The 15,709-nt window shown below is 58.5% G+C and overlaps 1 protein-coding gene and 1 long non-coding RNA gene across 2 annotated transcripts in view; one reads left to right on the top strand and one right to left on the bottom strand.

Annotated features, from left to right (window-relative positions):
• Window positions 1-1,648, bottom strand: part of LOC125928011 (uncharacterized) — a 5,654-nt gene extending 4,006 nt beyond the window's left edge. Inside the window, exons 1-2 of the long non-coding RNA XR_007459530.1 lie at window positions 1,248-1,648; window positions 711-796 (exon numbers count right to left, since the gene is read on the bottom strand). This is a non-coding gene — a long non-coding RNA (uncharacterized LOC125928011). The remainder of the gene's footprint in view (window positions 1-710; window positions 797-1,247) is intronic.
• ATP2A1 (ATPase sarcoplasmic/endoplasmic reticulum Ca2+ transporting 1) lies at window positions 24-15,573 on the top strand. The gene is made up of 22 exons (XM_049638496.1): window positions 24-450; window positions 791-808; window positions 1,207-1,289; window positions 2,716-2,820; window positions 3,514-3,652; window positions 5,586-5,666; window positions 6,527-6,612; window positions 6,768-7,065; window positions 7,258-7,424; window positions 9,127-9,215; window positions 9,484-9,586; window positions 9,787-9,918; window positions 11,482-11,604; window positions 11,733-11,951; window positions 12,631-12,966; window positions 13,171-13,391; window positions 13,499-13,701; window positions 13,848-13,933; window positions 14,026-14,159; window positions 14,284-14,401; window positions 14,582-14,699; window positions 15,396-15,573. Exons 1-22 carry the CDS (start codon window positions 333-335, stop codon window positions 15,419-15,421), a joined length of 3,003 nt encoding a protein of 1,000 aa, XP_049494453.1. The 5' UTR covers window positions 24-332; the 3' UTR covers window positions 15,422-15,573.
• The last annotated feature ends 136 nt before the right edge of the window (window positions 15,574-15,709 follow it).

Below are 15,709 nucleotides of genomic sequence, written 5' to 3'. Positions count from 1 at the left end.
CCCCACTGTTCCCCCTCTGTCAGCAGAAATATCTCTCTTCTGACCCCTCCTGCTGGAGTCTTAGCCAGCCAATCCCTGATCTGGGCGGGGGGAGCCTGGCCCCCCCCTACTCCCTCATAAGGACCAGCTGGGGGCTGGGGGGGTGGCCGGCTGCTGCAAGTGGGACGGGGGTCAGAGCTTCGTGGAGGGAAGAAAATCCTGGGGGGGGGGCAGGAGAGAAAAAACACGAAACCCAGACAAACAGGCAGTTGGACGCACTGAGGAAGACCCCCAACGCGTGAGAACTCCCCAGAAGGAGCACACCGCCCCCTGGCCCCCAGGAAGGGAGCACAATGGAGGCTGCACACTCCAAGACCACAGAAGAATGTCTGGCCTATTTTGGGGTGAGCGAGACTACAGGCCTGACACCGGACCAAGTGAAGCGGCACCTAGAGAAATACGGCCCCAATGGTAAGTGTCTCTTAGATGAAAGGCTGGTAACGCCCTCTTGCTCCCCCACAACACAGACATAGACGCACACTCACACACTTAGACACACTGGAGTCTCTCCCTCCCGAGTACCTCAGGGAAGAGGTTGGCCATGGTCCGGTGACTGCAGGGGTTAAGAGGATACTGACAAAACAGGGTCCCTGAGGCTCAGAGTTTTGGGAGGTTTTCTGGGATGACCTTGGTGAACCTCAGATGCCCTTTTGGTGACCTGATTCTCTTACCTTAGCCCCAGAATCCTGGGGGGGGGGCATTAGACTGAGCCCCAAATGAATGTGTCCTTTTCTTCTTTTTCCCTGGGTAGAGCTCCCTGCTGAGGAAGGTAAGTTACTGGAATCTCTGGACTCTCTTAATGACACTCCTCCCCACACCCCCCACTCCCTTCTCCCCACCTTCTCCCGACTGACTCCTGGGGCAAATACCCTCCCCAAAGGTTAAAGGCTGGCTGGGGGCAGGAGTTTCCAGGTACTTTCTCTGTGAGGCCTTCAGCCCTTGAACAACTAACCACAACTTTGGGGAGCCTGTTTCTGGACTCCTGGCGGCTCCCTCAGTCCTTCTCTCAGTACCAAGCGGCTTGCCCATCACCCCCAGAACCTTCCTGCTTAGGCTGTGGAAATCAGGCCACTCTCAGCCCCTGGATCCCAGCCTGCACCCGGAGTCCCAGCCATTCATCCACCAGACCTTAACCGTGGGGGCCCCCTCCCCTGCCTCTTCTCCCAGGGAAGTCCCTGTGGGAGTTGGTGATAGAGCAGTTTGAAGACCTCCTGGTGCGGATCCTTCTCCTGGCCGCCTGCATTTCCTTCGTAAGTGTGGGAGGGCATCTGGGGCCGGCCGGGGTGTGGGTCCGGGATCTGGAGCATCCACGGGGCCGGGGGGGGGGGGGGGGGGGGGGGGGGGGGCTCCGGCCCCTCTGGTCCAAGCCCTCGGCATCCTGTTCCCCAAACCAGAGCCGAGGAGGGTATGGGGCGGGGAGGGGGGCGTGCTGATGCGCATACGCCTCGGTCCTCCCCACACCCCACAGGCAGGTTTTATTTTAAGCTTTAAGGGTGTTCTCGGCCAAAACACTGAAGCTAAGCCACCCCCGCAGCTTCAAGGGCTTCGAGGGCTCGGGTTACCCACCTCAAACGCTGGGCTCCCCGGCTCGGGGCTCAGACACGGCGGCGCTCAGGCCACCGCCGCTCCCGGCATGCCCCGGGGCGCACAGCCGCTCCACCAATCCCCGTGCCTCCTGGCCCCCCTGCCCCGCCCTCTCGGCGCCGATTGGTCAGGGCAAAGACTCCCTCCCAGAGGCGGGAAAGAGCTGCTGGTGTGAGGGTGCCCCCAGATGTGCCAGAAGGCCCAGCCGGACCCCTTCCCTGTCTCCCGGCTTCGCTGCCGGCCGCTGTCCAGACTGGGACTCCTGGGGCCCCCCCTCCCCCCTTCACCCCGCTGGCCTGACCTTACTCGTCCTCGCCGGGCCCCTCCTAGCGGCAGGACCAACACCTGTCTGGCCCAGGAGCCCCCCTCGACACCGAGCACTCCAGCAGCCCATGTTTTAGAGTTTCCTCCTTAACATCTTAGTCCTGATGGAAGACAAGACTGGGGGCCAAGATGTCTCCCTGTCCCCTGCTCTCCGTCATGGAGGCCCTGGAGGCCCCTGAGTACTAGCTGGCAGGGCCTCCCTTCTCCCTTCTCAGATTTGCTCCTTGACATTTGCCTGTAGCTGTTGCCCGGCAGTGGCAACAGCTGGGGTGGGGTGTGTACAGGAGGCCCCGTAACACTATCCCCCCTCCTGCTCCCTCATGAAATTGGAGCTTCCCTGCCTTGGGCTGTTGGGGAGGGCTGGCGGGAGGGGGGGGGCGGGGGGGCAGCGTCCGCGAGGACCACAGGGTTTTCCCTGTGGAGTTTTGTCTCCCATGGGATGGATGTCGTTGTGGGGGGTCGCTGGCCTGGGTGTCCTGCGAGCTTTGTTTCCAGGCCAACAGCTCGGCCAGGGAAATCCGAAAGCATTCCCAGTTAAACCCTGAGCTGTACACGTCTACACCTGCACATTCCCGCTGCATAACAGCTGTGGCTGTGCCCCTGTGAGTCTGCACTTTGGAGCGCGTAGGACCTCAGACTGATGGGGGGCTGCGGTACCCGCGTGATGCCCAGCCCTGTTGCCTCCTGCACACTTTCGCAGCCTCACTGCCTTTCTTTATGTGTTCAGGGGGCTATATCACCTGTTATTCTCCCTTCCCCTGCTCCCAGGTGCTGGCCTGGTTCGAGGAAGGTGAAGAGACCATCACTGCCTTTGTTGAACCCTTTGTCATCCTCTTGATCCTCATCGCCAATGCCATCGTGGGGGTTTGGCAGGTTAGCAGTGACCCCGCCTCAGTCCTCACATCCTGACACTAAACGTGAAGCCATCCTCCCTCCCAGTCTCCTCCTCCTCCGTCACTTCCTCTGGGCTTGCCTTGTTCTCTGTTCCTAATGCCAGGTTTGGAAAGGGGATGGAGTGTGGGAAAGGGGGGGCGGGGGGAGACTGGTGTTCCCACTGTCACTTGCTGGCTGGATAACCCAGGCAAGTTCCTTCACCTCTCTCAGCCTCAGTTTCCTCATCCATAAAGTGGGGTTAACAATCCTACCCCTCAGAGTTGTGGTGAAATGTACCAGGATGAGTGTGAAGTAGCCAGCCCCGTGCCTGGCATATAGTAGCAGCTCAATAAATGTAGTTTGATTTTCCTTCTTACCTTACCACCCTCTACTTTTCCTGCCCCTTGCTTTCAGATTTTCTTTGATTCTCTTTTCTTCTCTCCTCTGAACATCCTTACCTGTTTTCAGCCATAAGTGACAGTTTCCTCGACACACACACCTACCTTCACGTGGTAGGTGTGTCTTACTCCCCTGTGTCAGAAGTCAGGACTGCATAACCTGCTCTTCCTCTGTCCTGTCCCTGTTTCTCCGAGGACTCTGGCCCCTGCCCCTAATCCTCCCCGGCCAGTCCCCTCCCCTTCTACAACCTTCCTCCCTCTGATGACCCTCCTCTCCTCCACCCTGTCCCTCCAGGAGCGTAATGCAGAGAATGCCATTGAGGCTCTGAAGGAATATGAACCCGAGATGGGGAAAGTCTACCGGGCTGACCGCAAGACAGTACAGAGGATCAAGGCTCGGGACATTGTCCCCGGGGACATTGTGGAGGTGGCTGGTGAGTGATGGGAGTGAGTGGTCCAGGAAGGGAGGCCTTGAGTTCAAGACAGGGAGGATGTGTATGTTGAGGGTGGGGGCCCCTGATCCTGGTGTCCGGGAGGTAGCCAGGATGGTGGAACCTTTGCCTCTCCTTCCCAGACTCCTCAGGAGGTCACCCCAGGGCACTGTGGCCACAGCACCCCTCCCCGTCAGAGTCTCAGCAGGAACAGCCAGTCCTGTCCCTGACGCTCCAGGCGGACCCCTTGCTCCCCCTCCTCTCACCCAGCACTTGCAAGCAACAGGTGGAACCTAGTCCCTGCCAATGGCCCCGTCTCCACCCCCCTCCCGAAGCCTGGCTTCCCGCTCCTTCCACCCACCCCCAAGCTTGGTCAGCTTTAAATCTTGACCTCTCAGTGCCCTTGAGGCCTCTTGAAGGGGAAGGAGTGAGGGTAGAAGGGAGGAGGGGGGCCGAAGGCTCAAGCCCCCAACCATGTAAGGGAAACTCAGGGCCCAGCAGGGAGCACGGGACCTGGGAGGAGGGAGCTCAAGGAGGGGCCCCGCCTCTCCGGTGAGGGACACTTAATGCCTGACCAGGGAGGGGTGGGGGCCAGGTGGCTAAGATTACTGGGATTCTGCCCCCTTCAGCGGTTTTTATATTGGCCCCGCACAGGCCTTCCCACATCTCTAGGGCCCTGGCATAGGGGGATGGATCTAGGCCTCCTTCCTTCCACAAGACTCCCAAGTTGCCACCATGGGCAACCTGGGGAGAGGGAGGGAGGGAGGGCTGAAGACCCCGCTGCGCCATTACAGGGCCGCCCTGCCACGGTGACAGTTTGGAGTCAGCGCCATGAACGTCTATAAATATCGCTGGGGCTTGGGTGACAGGGTGTCCCGCCCAACTCCGTGGCCACCTCCTCCCTCCTCCGTCAGCTTCCTCCGGCATAGGAGGAGGGACCCTAGAAACAGGGAAAGGGAAACGGCCCCGCGAACCCTGTCCCCAGTACCCTCTGTGGGACCAGGCGGGATTAGCAGAGCCTCTGGGGGGTGATTAGCCTCCCCAGAGGCCCTGAAGTCCAGGGGGGCGTTACCCGCCTTGTCAGCCCACCCACGAGGTGGTTTCCCGTACTGACCCACCCCCGTGGATCTCCCGTGGCCTGCCCCCACGCTTGCTCGGCTTTCCCCAGCCCACCCCCTATTCCTTGTTTCCTGCAGACCTCCCCTGCTCTCCCATCATCTCCCCAGCTCACTCACCGAGGCTTCCTGCCTTCCCTCAGGTGCTCAGACCAGGGCCTGGCGGGTTTCTAACGTGTGTGCGGTCATGCGGCCTCCGCCAGGCCCTGCTGGACCTGCGCCCTCTGCCCCTGCGGCTCCTCCCTCTCCTCCTGCTTCTTCCCTTCTCCCCCTCCCCCCTTGCTCCAGCTTTTGTCCTGCTTGACACTGATTTTCTCAATTTCCATGTTTTCTCCCGTTTCTTGTTGTTCCCCTGCCCCATGTTTCCATGGCATTCTCTCCCCCGGATGCGCGTCCCTCAAATTTACCGTTTTCTTCAGTTCTTTTCTTGCCCTTCTCTCCTCACTTTTCTCCCTCTTGTTTCCCTCTCTGTTTTGCTGTCCCGTTACACAACTGGACCATTCCTAATTTTCCTTTTGGCCACTCGGTGCACGTTATCCAGCACATGCTATGTGCCAGGCAGTACCCAGGGCCCACTCACAGGCTCACAGCCCCAGGGGGAGAAAAGCGACAAGGGGGCAATTGGAATGAATGTTGAGGGGGGGGGTGCTTGCTAGGGCTTCAGCAACCCACACCAAGGGCCTGACACAAGCCCAGGGTGGGCACCCAGCCCTGGCGACCTGAAGGACGAGGTAAGGTAGTCAGACAAAGGTTGGGCTTTTCTTGGGAAGGAAGAAAAGTCCTTCCTCAACTGACTTCACTCTTGTCTACTCTTCCCACAGTGGGCGACAAAGTGCCTGCAGATATCCGGATCCTGTCCATCAAATCCACCACCCTCCGGGTTGACCAGTCCATCCTGACGGGTCCGGGGGCCTGGGTGGGAGGATGCTTCATGCAGGGGGCGGGGGGGGGGAGGATTTGATGAGGCGGGGAGCTGAGGGGACACACAGGGAGGAAATTCCAGGTGGATGACAGAGAACACCCAGCAACACGACCCACTCAGAGTAGCTCAGCTTTGTTCACTGTCGCAAGCCTGAAACAAGGGGTCATGGGAGAGGGCGGGATGTTTATGCTGATGGTCCACTCTCCAGATGGTCATTGACCCCGTCCTTCCTCATGGGCATTCAGACACCCAGAGAACTCTCCCGTTCCCTCAAAAGCCCCCAAGTGAGGAACCATAGATTCTAGGACATGATGGAGGGTCTGGATGGTTAAAACCACAGCTGCTTCTGTTTCTCCACTGGGAGAGAGAGGGTGAAGAGCCAGTGAGCCTTCCCTGTGGGCCAAAGAGGCAAGGATGGGCCGACCCGGGGCATCTCCCTGAGCCCCTGCCCAGTGGGGTGAGGGAGGCACGGTAGGGACGTCTCCTTCCCAAGAACGTGCTCTGTCGTTGACTGTGCACCTACACATACGTCAGCTCGTTCGATGTTCGCCCAGACCCTGTTCCGAAGTCTATATATATATTGCCTCCATTTTACAGAGGAACAGAGGTTAAGAGATCCCAGTCTATGCAGCTTGTAAGTGGTTAAGCTGGGACTCAGGTCAACTTTTACTCTAAGTGTGATGGATTTCCCATCACTTTTTCCAGAGTTCAGACTTCCCCCAGAACTGCTGCTCGGTCCTTACCAGGCCCTGTCCTGCCAAGCAGGGCGGGAGTTAGGGGCGGGAAGGATGGGAGAAGGACATGATGTCATCTGAAAACCCCTTGGCTCCTTCTCCACAGGCGAGTCCGTATCTGTCATCAAGCACACAGACCCTGTTCCTGACCCCCGAGCTGTCAACCAGGATAAGAAGAACATGCTTTTCTCGGTGAGCCATGCAGGGCCAGCTGTCGTGTGCTCAAGCCAGAGGCCCCAGTGTGGGAGGGACATGGCGGCATGAGAAGAGATGAGGCCCGCAGTTGGGAGGATGCGGCGTGAGGGTCGCCTCTCGCCTGATTCCTCGCCTCTCATTCACCGTCTCAGGGTACCAACATCGCAGCTGGCAAGGCCTTAGGCATCGTGGCCACTACTGGTGTGAGCACCGAGATTGGGAAGATCCGTGACCAGATGGCTGCCACGGAACAGGACAAAACCCCTCTGCAGCAGAAGCTGGACGAGTTTGGGGAGCAGCTCTCCAAGGTCATCTCCCTCATCTGTGTGGCCGTCTGGCTCATCAACATCGGCCATTTCAACGATCCCGTCCACGGCGGCTCCTGGTTGCGGGGTGCCATCTACTACTTTAAGATTGCCGTGGCCCTGGCTGTGGCCGCAATCCCAGAAGGTATGGCGAGCTCTCTCTCTCCTCCCATCGGCTAATCTAATCTGCAAAGACCCCTTTTCCAAGTAGGGTAACGTTTACAGGTTCCAGGGATCGGGACCTGATTGCCTTGGGAGCTATTATTCAGCCTACCACACAAGGTCTCCCTCTCTCCCCTGTCACTGAGTCCTCACTCCTTCCTCTTCCTCCCCACAGGCCTTCCTGCGGTCATCACCACCTGCCTGGCCTTGGGCACCCGGCGGATGGCAAAGAAAAATGCAATCGTGAGGAGCCTGCCCTCTGTGGAGACTCTGGGCTGCACCTCCGTCATCTGTTCCGACAAGACGGGCACCCTCACCACCAACCAGATGTCTGTCTGCAAGGTCAGGGAAGGGGGGGCAGCTCCCTCTCCGAAGACTGCCTTAGGGATGAAATGAGCCCTTCAAACATGGGGTTACCCCTTCCTCACTGGCAGCTTCTCATTCTGGCCGGGGAAACAAATGCTCAGAGGGCAGGTAGAGTGTGATCAGCCAGCTGCGAAAAAGGCTGAGAGAGACCCCTCTGCTCACCCCACCTGCTAGAATGGTCCTCCATGGCCACACGAATCTTGAACAGCATTTCCTAAACCAGGGCTCTTAACCTTTTCTTTTTCTTTTCTCTTCTTTTCTTTTCCTTTCTTTCTTTTTTCTTTATTTACTTTTGAGAAAGAGAGAGAGAGAGAGAGCATGAGCAGGGGAGGGGTGGTGGTGGGGGATAGAGAGAGGGAAAGAAAGAGAATCCCAAGCAGTCTCTGCACTGTCAGTGTTCACGAACCACGAGATCATGACCTGAGCCGAAACCAAGAATCTGACGCTTTATCGATTGAGCCACCCAGGCTCCCTGGGCTCTTACTTTTTTCTGTACCTCAGACTCTTTGGCAGTATGGACAACAGTTGAAATGTAGAAAAGAAAATACATAGGATTCTGTTTAAAAAAATACATCTGGTTACAGGGAAACCGGTGTTTGCAATACAGTTACCAAAACATTTTAAAAACAAATTTGTGATTTGGTCACACACAGGCTTTGGAACTAACGCATTGAGTAGCAGGAAGCCGCGATGAGCAGAGATGCTTTTGTGAGGGTTCTGCAGCAATGCAGCGTGATGGGAAAGTATCTGTGATCACACTGGTGGCAAAGGCACGGCTGTTGCTAATACTGATGTGGTCCATTGCCTGCATTCATAATTAGAAGGAAATGCTCAATGTCAGAAAATAAGAGAGGTTTTTTGTTTTTTGTTTTTTGTGGTTCTTTTTGCCATCAAAGTTCACAGACCTCTTGGCAGAGGGTTGGGGTTGGGGGTCTCATTCATGGACCCCAGGCAGAGAACCCCGGCTCTAAGCAGAGTTCCGGGGGCTGGCATATCCAGGAAGAATAAATTGTTCTGAGAATCGAGGGCCGTGCGGTCGGGCGAGGACAGCTGTACCCTTACCTCCTTTGGGGACACCCACATGCTTGCTGGCACTTGAAAGCCTTGGAGAACGCTGACCGTCAAGAGGGTGGATTCCGCTTTCTTTAACCCAGAGTTTTGCAAACTTAACTTGACCACAGAACCGCTTTATCTCGGAACTCGTCTTTAGCCCCATCCTTTCCCCACTGGCTATAGCTCAGAGCAGGCTTGCTCCTCTCTGGGACCTTCCAGAGCCCAGGCTTCAAAGCCAGACTGCAGGCTTCTGCAACTGGGCTCCTGTCCTGTTCCCTAAAAATGAATTGATTGCCCTCTTTTGAAAGTCTGGAGATGGCACAGCAAAATAACCTGACTTTCTGGCTCTTCCTGCAAAACTGGAAGATCTGGCCGCAAGCACCTTTTACCGTGCGGGTTGCTTTTTATTAACTGATCTGAAGGAGCCTCCAGTGGTGGCCTGCAGAAACCAATGACTTATCTTGGGGCCACTAACGCTGAACCCGGAGAATGGTGGCAAGGGAGTACCAGGAGAGGGGAGGCAAGCAGCCAGGAGTCTCCCATTAGTCTGTGAGCATGGGACAGGGCACTGGCCTTCGGGGATGGTGACAGTTAGACCTCTGTGCGCCTGCCCTTCTCCCTGTAGATGTTTATTATCGACAAGGTGGACGGAAACATCTGTGTCCTGAACGAGTTCTCCATCACTGGTTCCACTTACGCTCCAGAAGGAGAGGTGTAAGTCCCCCCAAAGCTCTCCCCTTAGCTTCTCGCCACCCCCCAGACACACACCCTCCACTTCTCTCCCTGGGGCCCTGCCTCTAGTTTCGTCCTTCTTCTCGTCTCCTCCTCTGCCCCAACTTTGTTCTCTCTCCCACCTGACCTCCATGTCAGTCGCCGTGTCCCTGACTGTCCCTCGCCGCTTTCCCCACGTTCTCTCCGCATCTCAGTCCCTGTTCTTCTCTCCCTGTCTCTTTTCCTTCCTTCCTCCCCGCCCCACTGCCAGCTTGAAGAATGATAAGCCAGTCCGCTCAGGGCAGTATGATGGGCTGGTGGAGTTGGCCACCATTTGTGCCCTCTGCAATGACTCCTCCTTGGACTTCAACGAGGTAACCTCTCCACGCCTGAGGCAGCCCCTCCACCCCCTTCCCACTGACTCAGGCCTCCTCAGCAGGCCACAGGGGAAGGGCCTGCCTTGTCCCGAGTCCTGGCCTGGCCTGGGTGGAAGGGGGACGGCGGGCGCGAGAGGTGGGAGCGAGGGGCCGGGAGCGCAGGGCACCTACTTGCTCTTCCTCCTCTGTCCTCTCAGGCCAAAGGTGTTTACGAGAAGGTGGGTGAGGCAACAGAGACGGCGCTCACCACCCTGGTGGAGAAGATGAATGTGTTCAGCACAGACGTGAGGAGCCTGTCAAAAGTGGAGCGGGCCAACGCCTGCAACTCAGTGAGTCTGGCGCTGCCTCCCGTGGGGCCCTCCTTCCCCCAGCTCGCACAGGCCAGGATCCAGGGAACCTCAGGGCACAGAGGTCCCCGGTCCGGCCCGGCAGGGCCTTGTGCCCCATGCCGGGACCCCAGTCAGCACAAGCAGACGGCCTCTCCACAGCTTTCCTGGGCCAGGCTGGCTCTGGGTGGAACCTCCTGCCCCTGGACTTTCCACCGCCAACTGCAGCGTCCCTGGATGGCACTTCCTCCTGCGTGTCCCTAGGTGGAAGGGACAGAGCTGGGCACACAAAGCACAAGCCCTCCATCGCGGTGCTTCCCCTTGTCCAGACGAACAAACTCCATTCTATGGATTAATATTTACTTAATGTGTATATCAAGTTCCTCTTCTATATTATGTTTTCAGCATTGCTCATTCCTTTTTTTTTTTAAATGTTTATTTTTGAGAGAGAAAGATTATTTTTGAGAGAAATATTTTTTTTTAAATTTAAACGTTTATTTTTGAGAGACAGGGAGAGAGAGACAGAGACAGAGAGCATGAGCAGGGGAGGGGCAGAGAGAGAGGGAGACATAGAATCTGAAGCAGGCTTCAGGCTCCGAGCTGTCAGCCCAGAGCCCGACGCAGGACTCAAACCCATGGACTGTGAGATCATGACCTGAGCCGACGTCGGACGCCCAACGGAAAGAGCCACCCAGGCACCCCTTGAAAGAAATATTTTTAAAATGTTTATTTATTTTTGCATGTGTGCGCAAGCGGGGGAGGGGCAGAGAGAGAGGAGACAGAGCATCTGAAGTGCGCTCTGCACTGACAGCAGAGAGCCTGACGCAGGGGCTCAAACTCACGACCGGTGAGATCGAACCTGAGCCAAAGTCGGACATTTAACCGACCGAGCCACCCAGGCGCCCCTCACTCATTCTTTTTTCCTGTTTTTTTGTATTTGTAAAATGCTCATTGCTGCTTTAGTATAAGCATCAGCTTCTCTCTTATTTATTGTTACTGTCATTCCTGGTTTACTCTGAAGGGTCTATGATGCATCTGGTGAAAAAAGGCTCTCACTGATTTCGTGGAGTGCTTATGACAGCGTGCCAGGCTACTGGGTCTGCGTTGTCCGATGACACGTCTCTAGGAGCCCACGTGTAGTCATTTCCATTTGAATTAGTTAAGATTAAATAAAAGTAAAAACCCAGTTCTTCCCCTGCACTAGCCACATTTTCCATGCCCAATAACCGTGCTCAACTGTGCCATGTTGGACGGGTCAGATTACAGAACATTCCCATCTTCACGGAAAGTTCTACCAGATCGTGCCATATTGTGCCCTCCTGTTTCTGCTGGGCTTTAAACTGGATGCTGTAAGGAGGTGGCCCCAGCAGCCTTGGAATTCTCTCTGTTTGTGCCGTAGGTACCAGACTGAGCTTCAGTCTGAGACAGCCTGGGAGCTGCTCTGACCTCCGGATCCTTTTTGAGTGTTTTAAGGGGTCTGGGACTCTGCCCTTCAGGCACAACATCATCGTTCTGATTCCACCAGCCTCACGTCTGGCCTCTTCCTGTCTGTCTCCTCTCTCCCAGGTGATCCGCCAGCTAATGAAGAAGGAATTTACCCTGGAGTTCTCCCGAGACCGGAAGTCCATGTCTGTCTATTGCTCCCCGGCCAAATCCCGGGCTGCCGTGGGCAACAAGATGTTTGTCAAGGTCAGAAATCAGAATGCGCCTCGGTCCTCCTCTTCTTCCGAATCCCGAGGCCCTCTCCTATCCCTGCCCCCTGTCACTGTGCCCTGGAAGAAAGACAGTAGTCTCTGAGAGCCATTCTGGTCTCCTAGGGTGCCCCTGAGGGGGTCATCGACCGCTGTAACTACGTGCGAGTTGGCACCACCCGCGTGCCGATTACAGGGCCGGTGAAGGACAAGATCCTGTCCGTGATCAAGGAGTGGGGCACCGGCCGGGATACCCTGCGCTGCCTGGCCCTGGCCACCCGGGACACCCCCCCGAAGCGAGAGGAGATGATCCTGGATGACTCTGCCAGGTTCATGGAGTACGAGGTGAGCAGACGAAGCCTCCCGTCACCCCAGAGTCATCCGCCTCACCCCTGCACCGCCCCGGTCCTCTCCTACTTCGCACGGGCCCTAGAATCGCAGGACAGGACCTAGAATCTGAAAGAACCTTAGGAATCCCCTAGTCCAGTACTACTTTGCTTGTGATCATGGACCCGTGTGAAGTGAGGCGTGGCGCTTGCAGCCAGAACAGAGAGACACTCGGTCACCGGGCATTCTCGGTTCTGCCGATGTGTTTCCAGCTGAGGTATTCCTGATTCGAGAAGCAGGGCATAGACCTGAATTCTGGCACAAGCGCCTTATCTTGCAGTGGACTGGCTCTCTCAATAGCACCAAAGTCCACTCCCTTCGTTTTCCAGACGGGACCCCTTGGCCCGGCAGGTAGCGTGGATTTGCTCAGAGCTGTAGACTGAGTGAGTGGCCCTCCTGAGGGCAGAAGCCACTGTCCTCTCAGCTCGAGTTCTTGCCCTGAAATGCACGCGGTCTGCCAGCGACGACGGGCTTGGCAGCGTCAGGCCTGCAGGCGCACGTGTGAACAGGGAGGATCTCTTGCCCCCGGGCTTCTGAGGCGCCCCTGGGATTTACACACCGGGCCCAGGGTCAGCTTCCTCCCCGGCTCATTTTCCGAGTCCTTCCCCAACACTGTCGCTCTCTGCTGTCTCCCCAGACGGACCTGACATTTGTCGGCGTGGTGGGCATGCTGGACCCACCCCGCAAGGAGGTCACGGGCTCTATTCAGCTGTGCCGGGATGCCGGAATCCGAGTCATCATGATCACCGGGGACAACAAGGGCACAGCCATTGCCATCTGCCGACGAATCGGCATCTTTGGGGAAAACGAGGAGGTGGCCGACCGAGCCTACACCGGCCGGGAGTTTGACGACCTGCCCCTGGCGGAGCAGCGGGAGGCCTGCCGTCGCGCCTGCTGCTTCGCCCGCGTGGAGCCCTCCCATAAGTCGAAGATTGTAGAGTATCTGCAGTCCTACGATGAGATCACGGCCATGGTGAGGGGACGGCAGGGCTGCGCGGCGGGGCCCACGTGCATGGGCGAGGAGCAGTCTTCACAGAGTCCCCTGAGATGATGGTCTCGAGAGCTGGGGGCCCCGGGGGACTAAGCGGGGGCCCTGGCCAGATGCACAGGGGAGGGTCAACCCCGGAGGAGGGGTGTGTGCCAGGCTTCGCGTCCCACCTTCGCTCTCTCCCCTCAGACGGGTGATGGTGTCAACGATGCCCCTGCCCTGAAGAAGGCCGAGATCGGCATCGCCATGGGATCCGGCACCGCCGTGGCCAAGACCGCTTCTGAGATGGTGCTGGCCGACGACAACTTCTCCACCATCGTGGCTGCGGTGGAGGAGGGCCGCGCCATCTACAACAACATGAAGCAGTTCATCCGCTACCTCATCTCCTCCAACGTGGGCGAGGTGGTCTGGTGAGTGGCCAGGGAGGGCACCGCGGAGGAACTCAGGGCCGGGTGGGGGTGGGGGGCGACCCCAGGTCCAGAGGCAGGATGGACGTGTGACCCCCTCCTTCTGGCAGCATCTTCCTGACCGCCGCCTTAGGACTGCCTGAGGCCCTGATCCCTGTGCAGCTGCTATGGGTGAACTTGGTGACAGATGGGCTCCCGGCCACAGCCCTGGGCTTCAACCCACCAGACCTGGACATCATGGACCGGCCTCCCCGGAGCCCCAAGGAGCCCCTCATCAGTGGCTGGCTCTTCTTCCGCTACATGGCAATCGGGGGTGAGCAGGACGGGACCCCGCAATCCTTCCCAACCCTCCGGGACACCTGCTCCCTGATGCAGCCAACCCGAGGGGCCCTCTTCCTCCACCAGCTGTTCATGGCCAGGAGCCCTCCTGACGCCTCCCCTCTCCCGTCTCTATCACAGGCTACGTGGGTGCGGCCACTGTGGGAGCGGCTGCCTGGTGGTTCCTGTATGCAGACGACGGGCCTCATGTCACTTACAGCCAGCTGGTAGGGAGGACAGAGGCGGGAGGAGGGTGAGGAGCAAGAGGGTGGCGTGGAGGCTTCTGTGGGATCCCAGCTCCTCAATCCTCCCCCTGCAGACTCACTTCATGCAGTGCAACGAGGAAAACCCCGACTTTGAGGGCGTGGACTGCGAGGTCTTTGAGGCCCCCCAGCCCATGACCATGGCCTTGTCTGTGCTGGTTACCATTGAAATGTGCAACGCTCTCAACAGGTGGGGCCTGCCCACCCACCCCTGCCCCCTCCCACAGGCCACCGTGTCCTCCCTGTCCTCTCTCCACTCACCACTGCTTTCTTCTGCTGCCCCCCTCTGCCTCCACCCGGCCTCCGCCTCACAGCCTGTCTGAGAACCAGTCCCTTCTGCGGATGCCGCCCTGGGTGAACATCTGGCTGCTGGGCTCCATCTGCCTGTCCATGTCCCTGCACTTCCTCATCCTCTATGTCGACCCTCTGCCGGTGAGCCTCCTCCGCCAGGGGCCTTGCTCTGCCCCTCAGGGAGCCTTCGTAGGCTGGGGCACTGACGGAGGAGGGCGTCAGGCCCGGGTGGTTCCTCCCGGGGCTCTGGGCTGTCCCCTCCCTCCCGAGGGCAGCGCTGGTCCTCACCACCCCCGCCTGCCCCTCCCCCGCCCCCTCCAGATGATCTTCAAGCTCCGGGCCCTGGACTGCACCCAGTGGCTCATGGTCCTCAAGATCTCATTTCCAGTCATCCTGCTCGATGAGCTCCTCAAGTTCATTGCTCGGAACTACCTAGAGGGTAAGCCACGCCCCCCGCCTCCGCACCCTGTTCGCCCCTGGTCCCACACGGCCCCTCCCTCTGCGCTGCAAAGGCGCCTGCCCCCCCCCCCCCCTCCTTCTCAGCTGGGTGCTCTGGCCCCTTCCCCGGGCCCCGACTCCCCTGCACCTGTGCAGGCACCCGCAGCCCCCTTAGCCCTCTTGGCCCTCCGCGCCCACCCGCGCCCTCCGTAACCGTCTCTCTGTCCTCTCTGGCCATAGGATAACCCGTTTCCCCCTCCTCCATCTCTTTGAACCGTGTCACAGGTATCGCCCCCCTCTCGCCCTCGCCCCTAGCTGCTGTGCCCCCCGCGCGTCCCCCTCTCCCCCTCGGTGGCGCCTGACGTCACTTGCGCTCGCTGCTCCACCTGGAGCCCCTGCTGCCACTGCCGCTGCCAAGCTTCCGGGGCCGGGCGGGCTGCTGCCCTCACTGTGAGGTCGGCGGCGCCCCGCCTCGGGCAGCTCGGTGCGTGCTGGGCTGCGCTGCGCTGCGCTGGGCGCTGAGCTGTCTGCCCGGGCTACAGTGCTGGGGAGGAGTGGGCTCTGGGACACAGGTGAGTCCAGGGGGCTGGGGAGACCCTCCAGGTGAGTGTGCCAGGGGCCGGGGGACACAGAGCCCGGGAGGGACTTTTCCCCTCCTCTCCCACCCCCTGCCTCATCCTTCCCTTTCTCCTTCCAGATCCAGAAGATGAAAGAAGGAAGTAATCAGTCCTTTTTGCCCCTTCTTCCCCGCCCTGATAGTGACGCATCTTCAGGCAGAGCTGTGGCACAGACTCCCACGTGCCCTCCCCGTCCCCCCACCCCCAATGTTTTTCTGTTTATAAACACCATGGTCCCTTTCACTTTTCCAACCCCCTCAACAACCCACCTTCCCTCCCTCCTGCTCTTGGAAAACCTCCCCTCCCCAACCCCACGGGGCTCGCAGGGACAAGGCGACGGACTGAGCTGAGCTGCTTATTTATTGAAAATAAATGACAGAAAAGTCTGGCCTTG

Source organism: Panthera uncia, chromosome E3 (assembly GCF_023721935.1).
Source record: "Panthera uncia isolate 11264 chromosome E3, Puncia_PCG_1.0, whole genome shotgun sequence".
NCBI classification, from domain to species: Eukaryota; Metazoa; Chordata; class Mammalia; order Carnivora; family Felidae; genus Panthera; species Panthera uncia.
Note: the sequence above shows the minus strand (reverse complement) of the source record. Positions and strands in the feature narration are given on the sequence as shown.

Excerpts from the sequence above, each read along its gene's own strand:
- ATP2A1 (XM_049638496.1), top strand. The coding sequence starts at position 333 with ATGGAGGCTGCACACTCCAAGACCACAGAAGAATGTCTGGCCTATTTT. Across the intron at positions 6,613-6,767 it reads AGAAGAACATGCTTTTCTCG|GGTACCAACATCGCAGCTGG; the intron begins GTGAGCCATGCA and ends TCACCGTCTCAG. Across the intron at positions 14,160-14,283 it reads ATGTGCAACGCTCTCAACAG|CCTGTCTGAGAACCAGTCCC; the intron begins GTGGGGCCTGCC and ends TCCGCCTCACAG.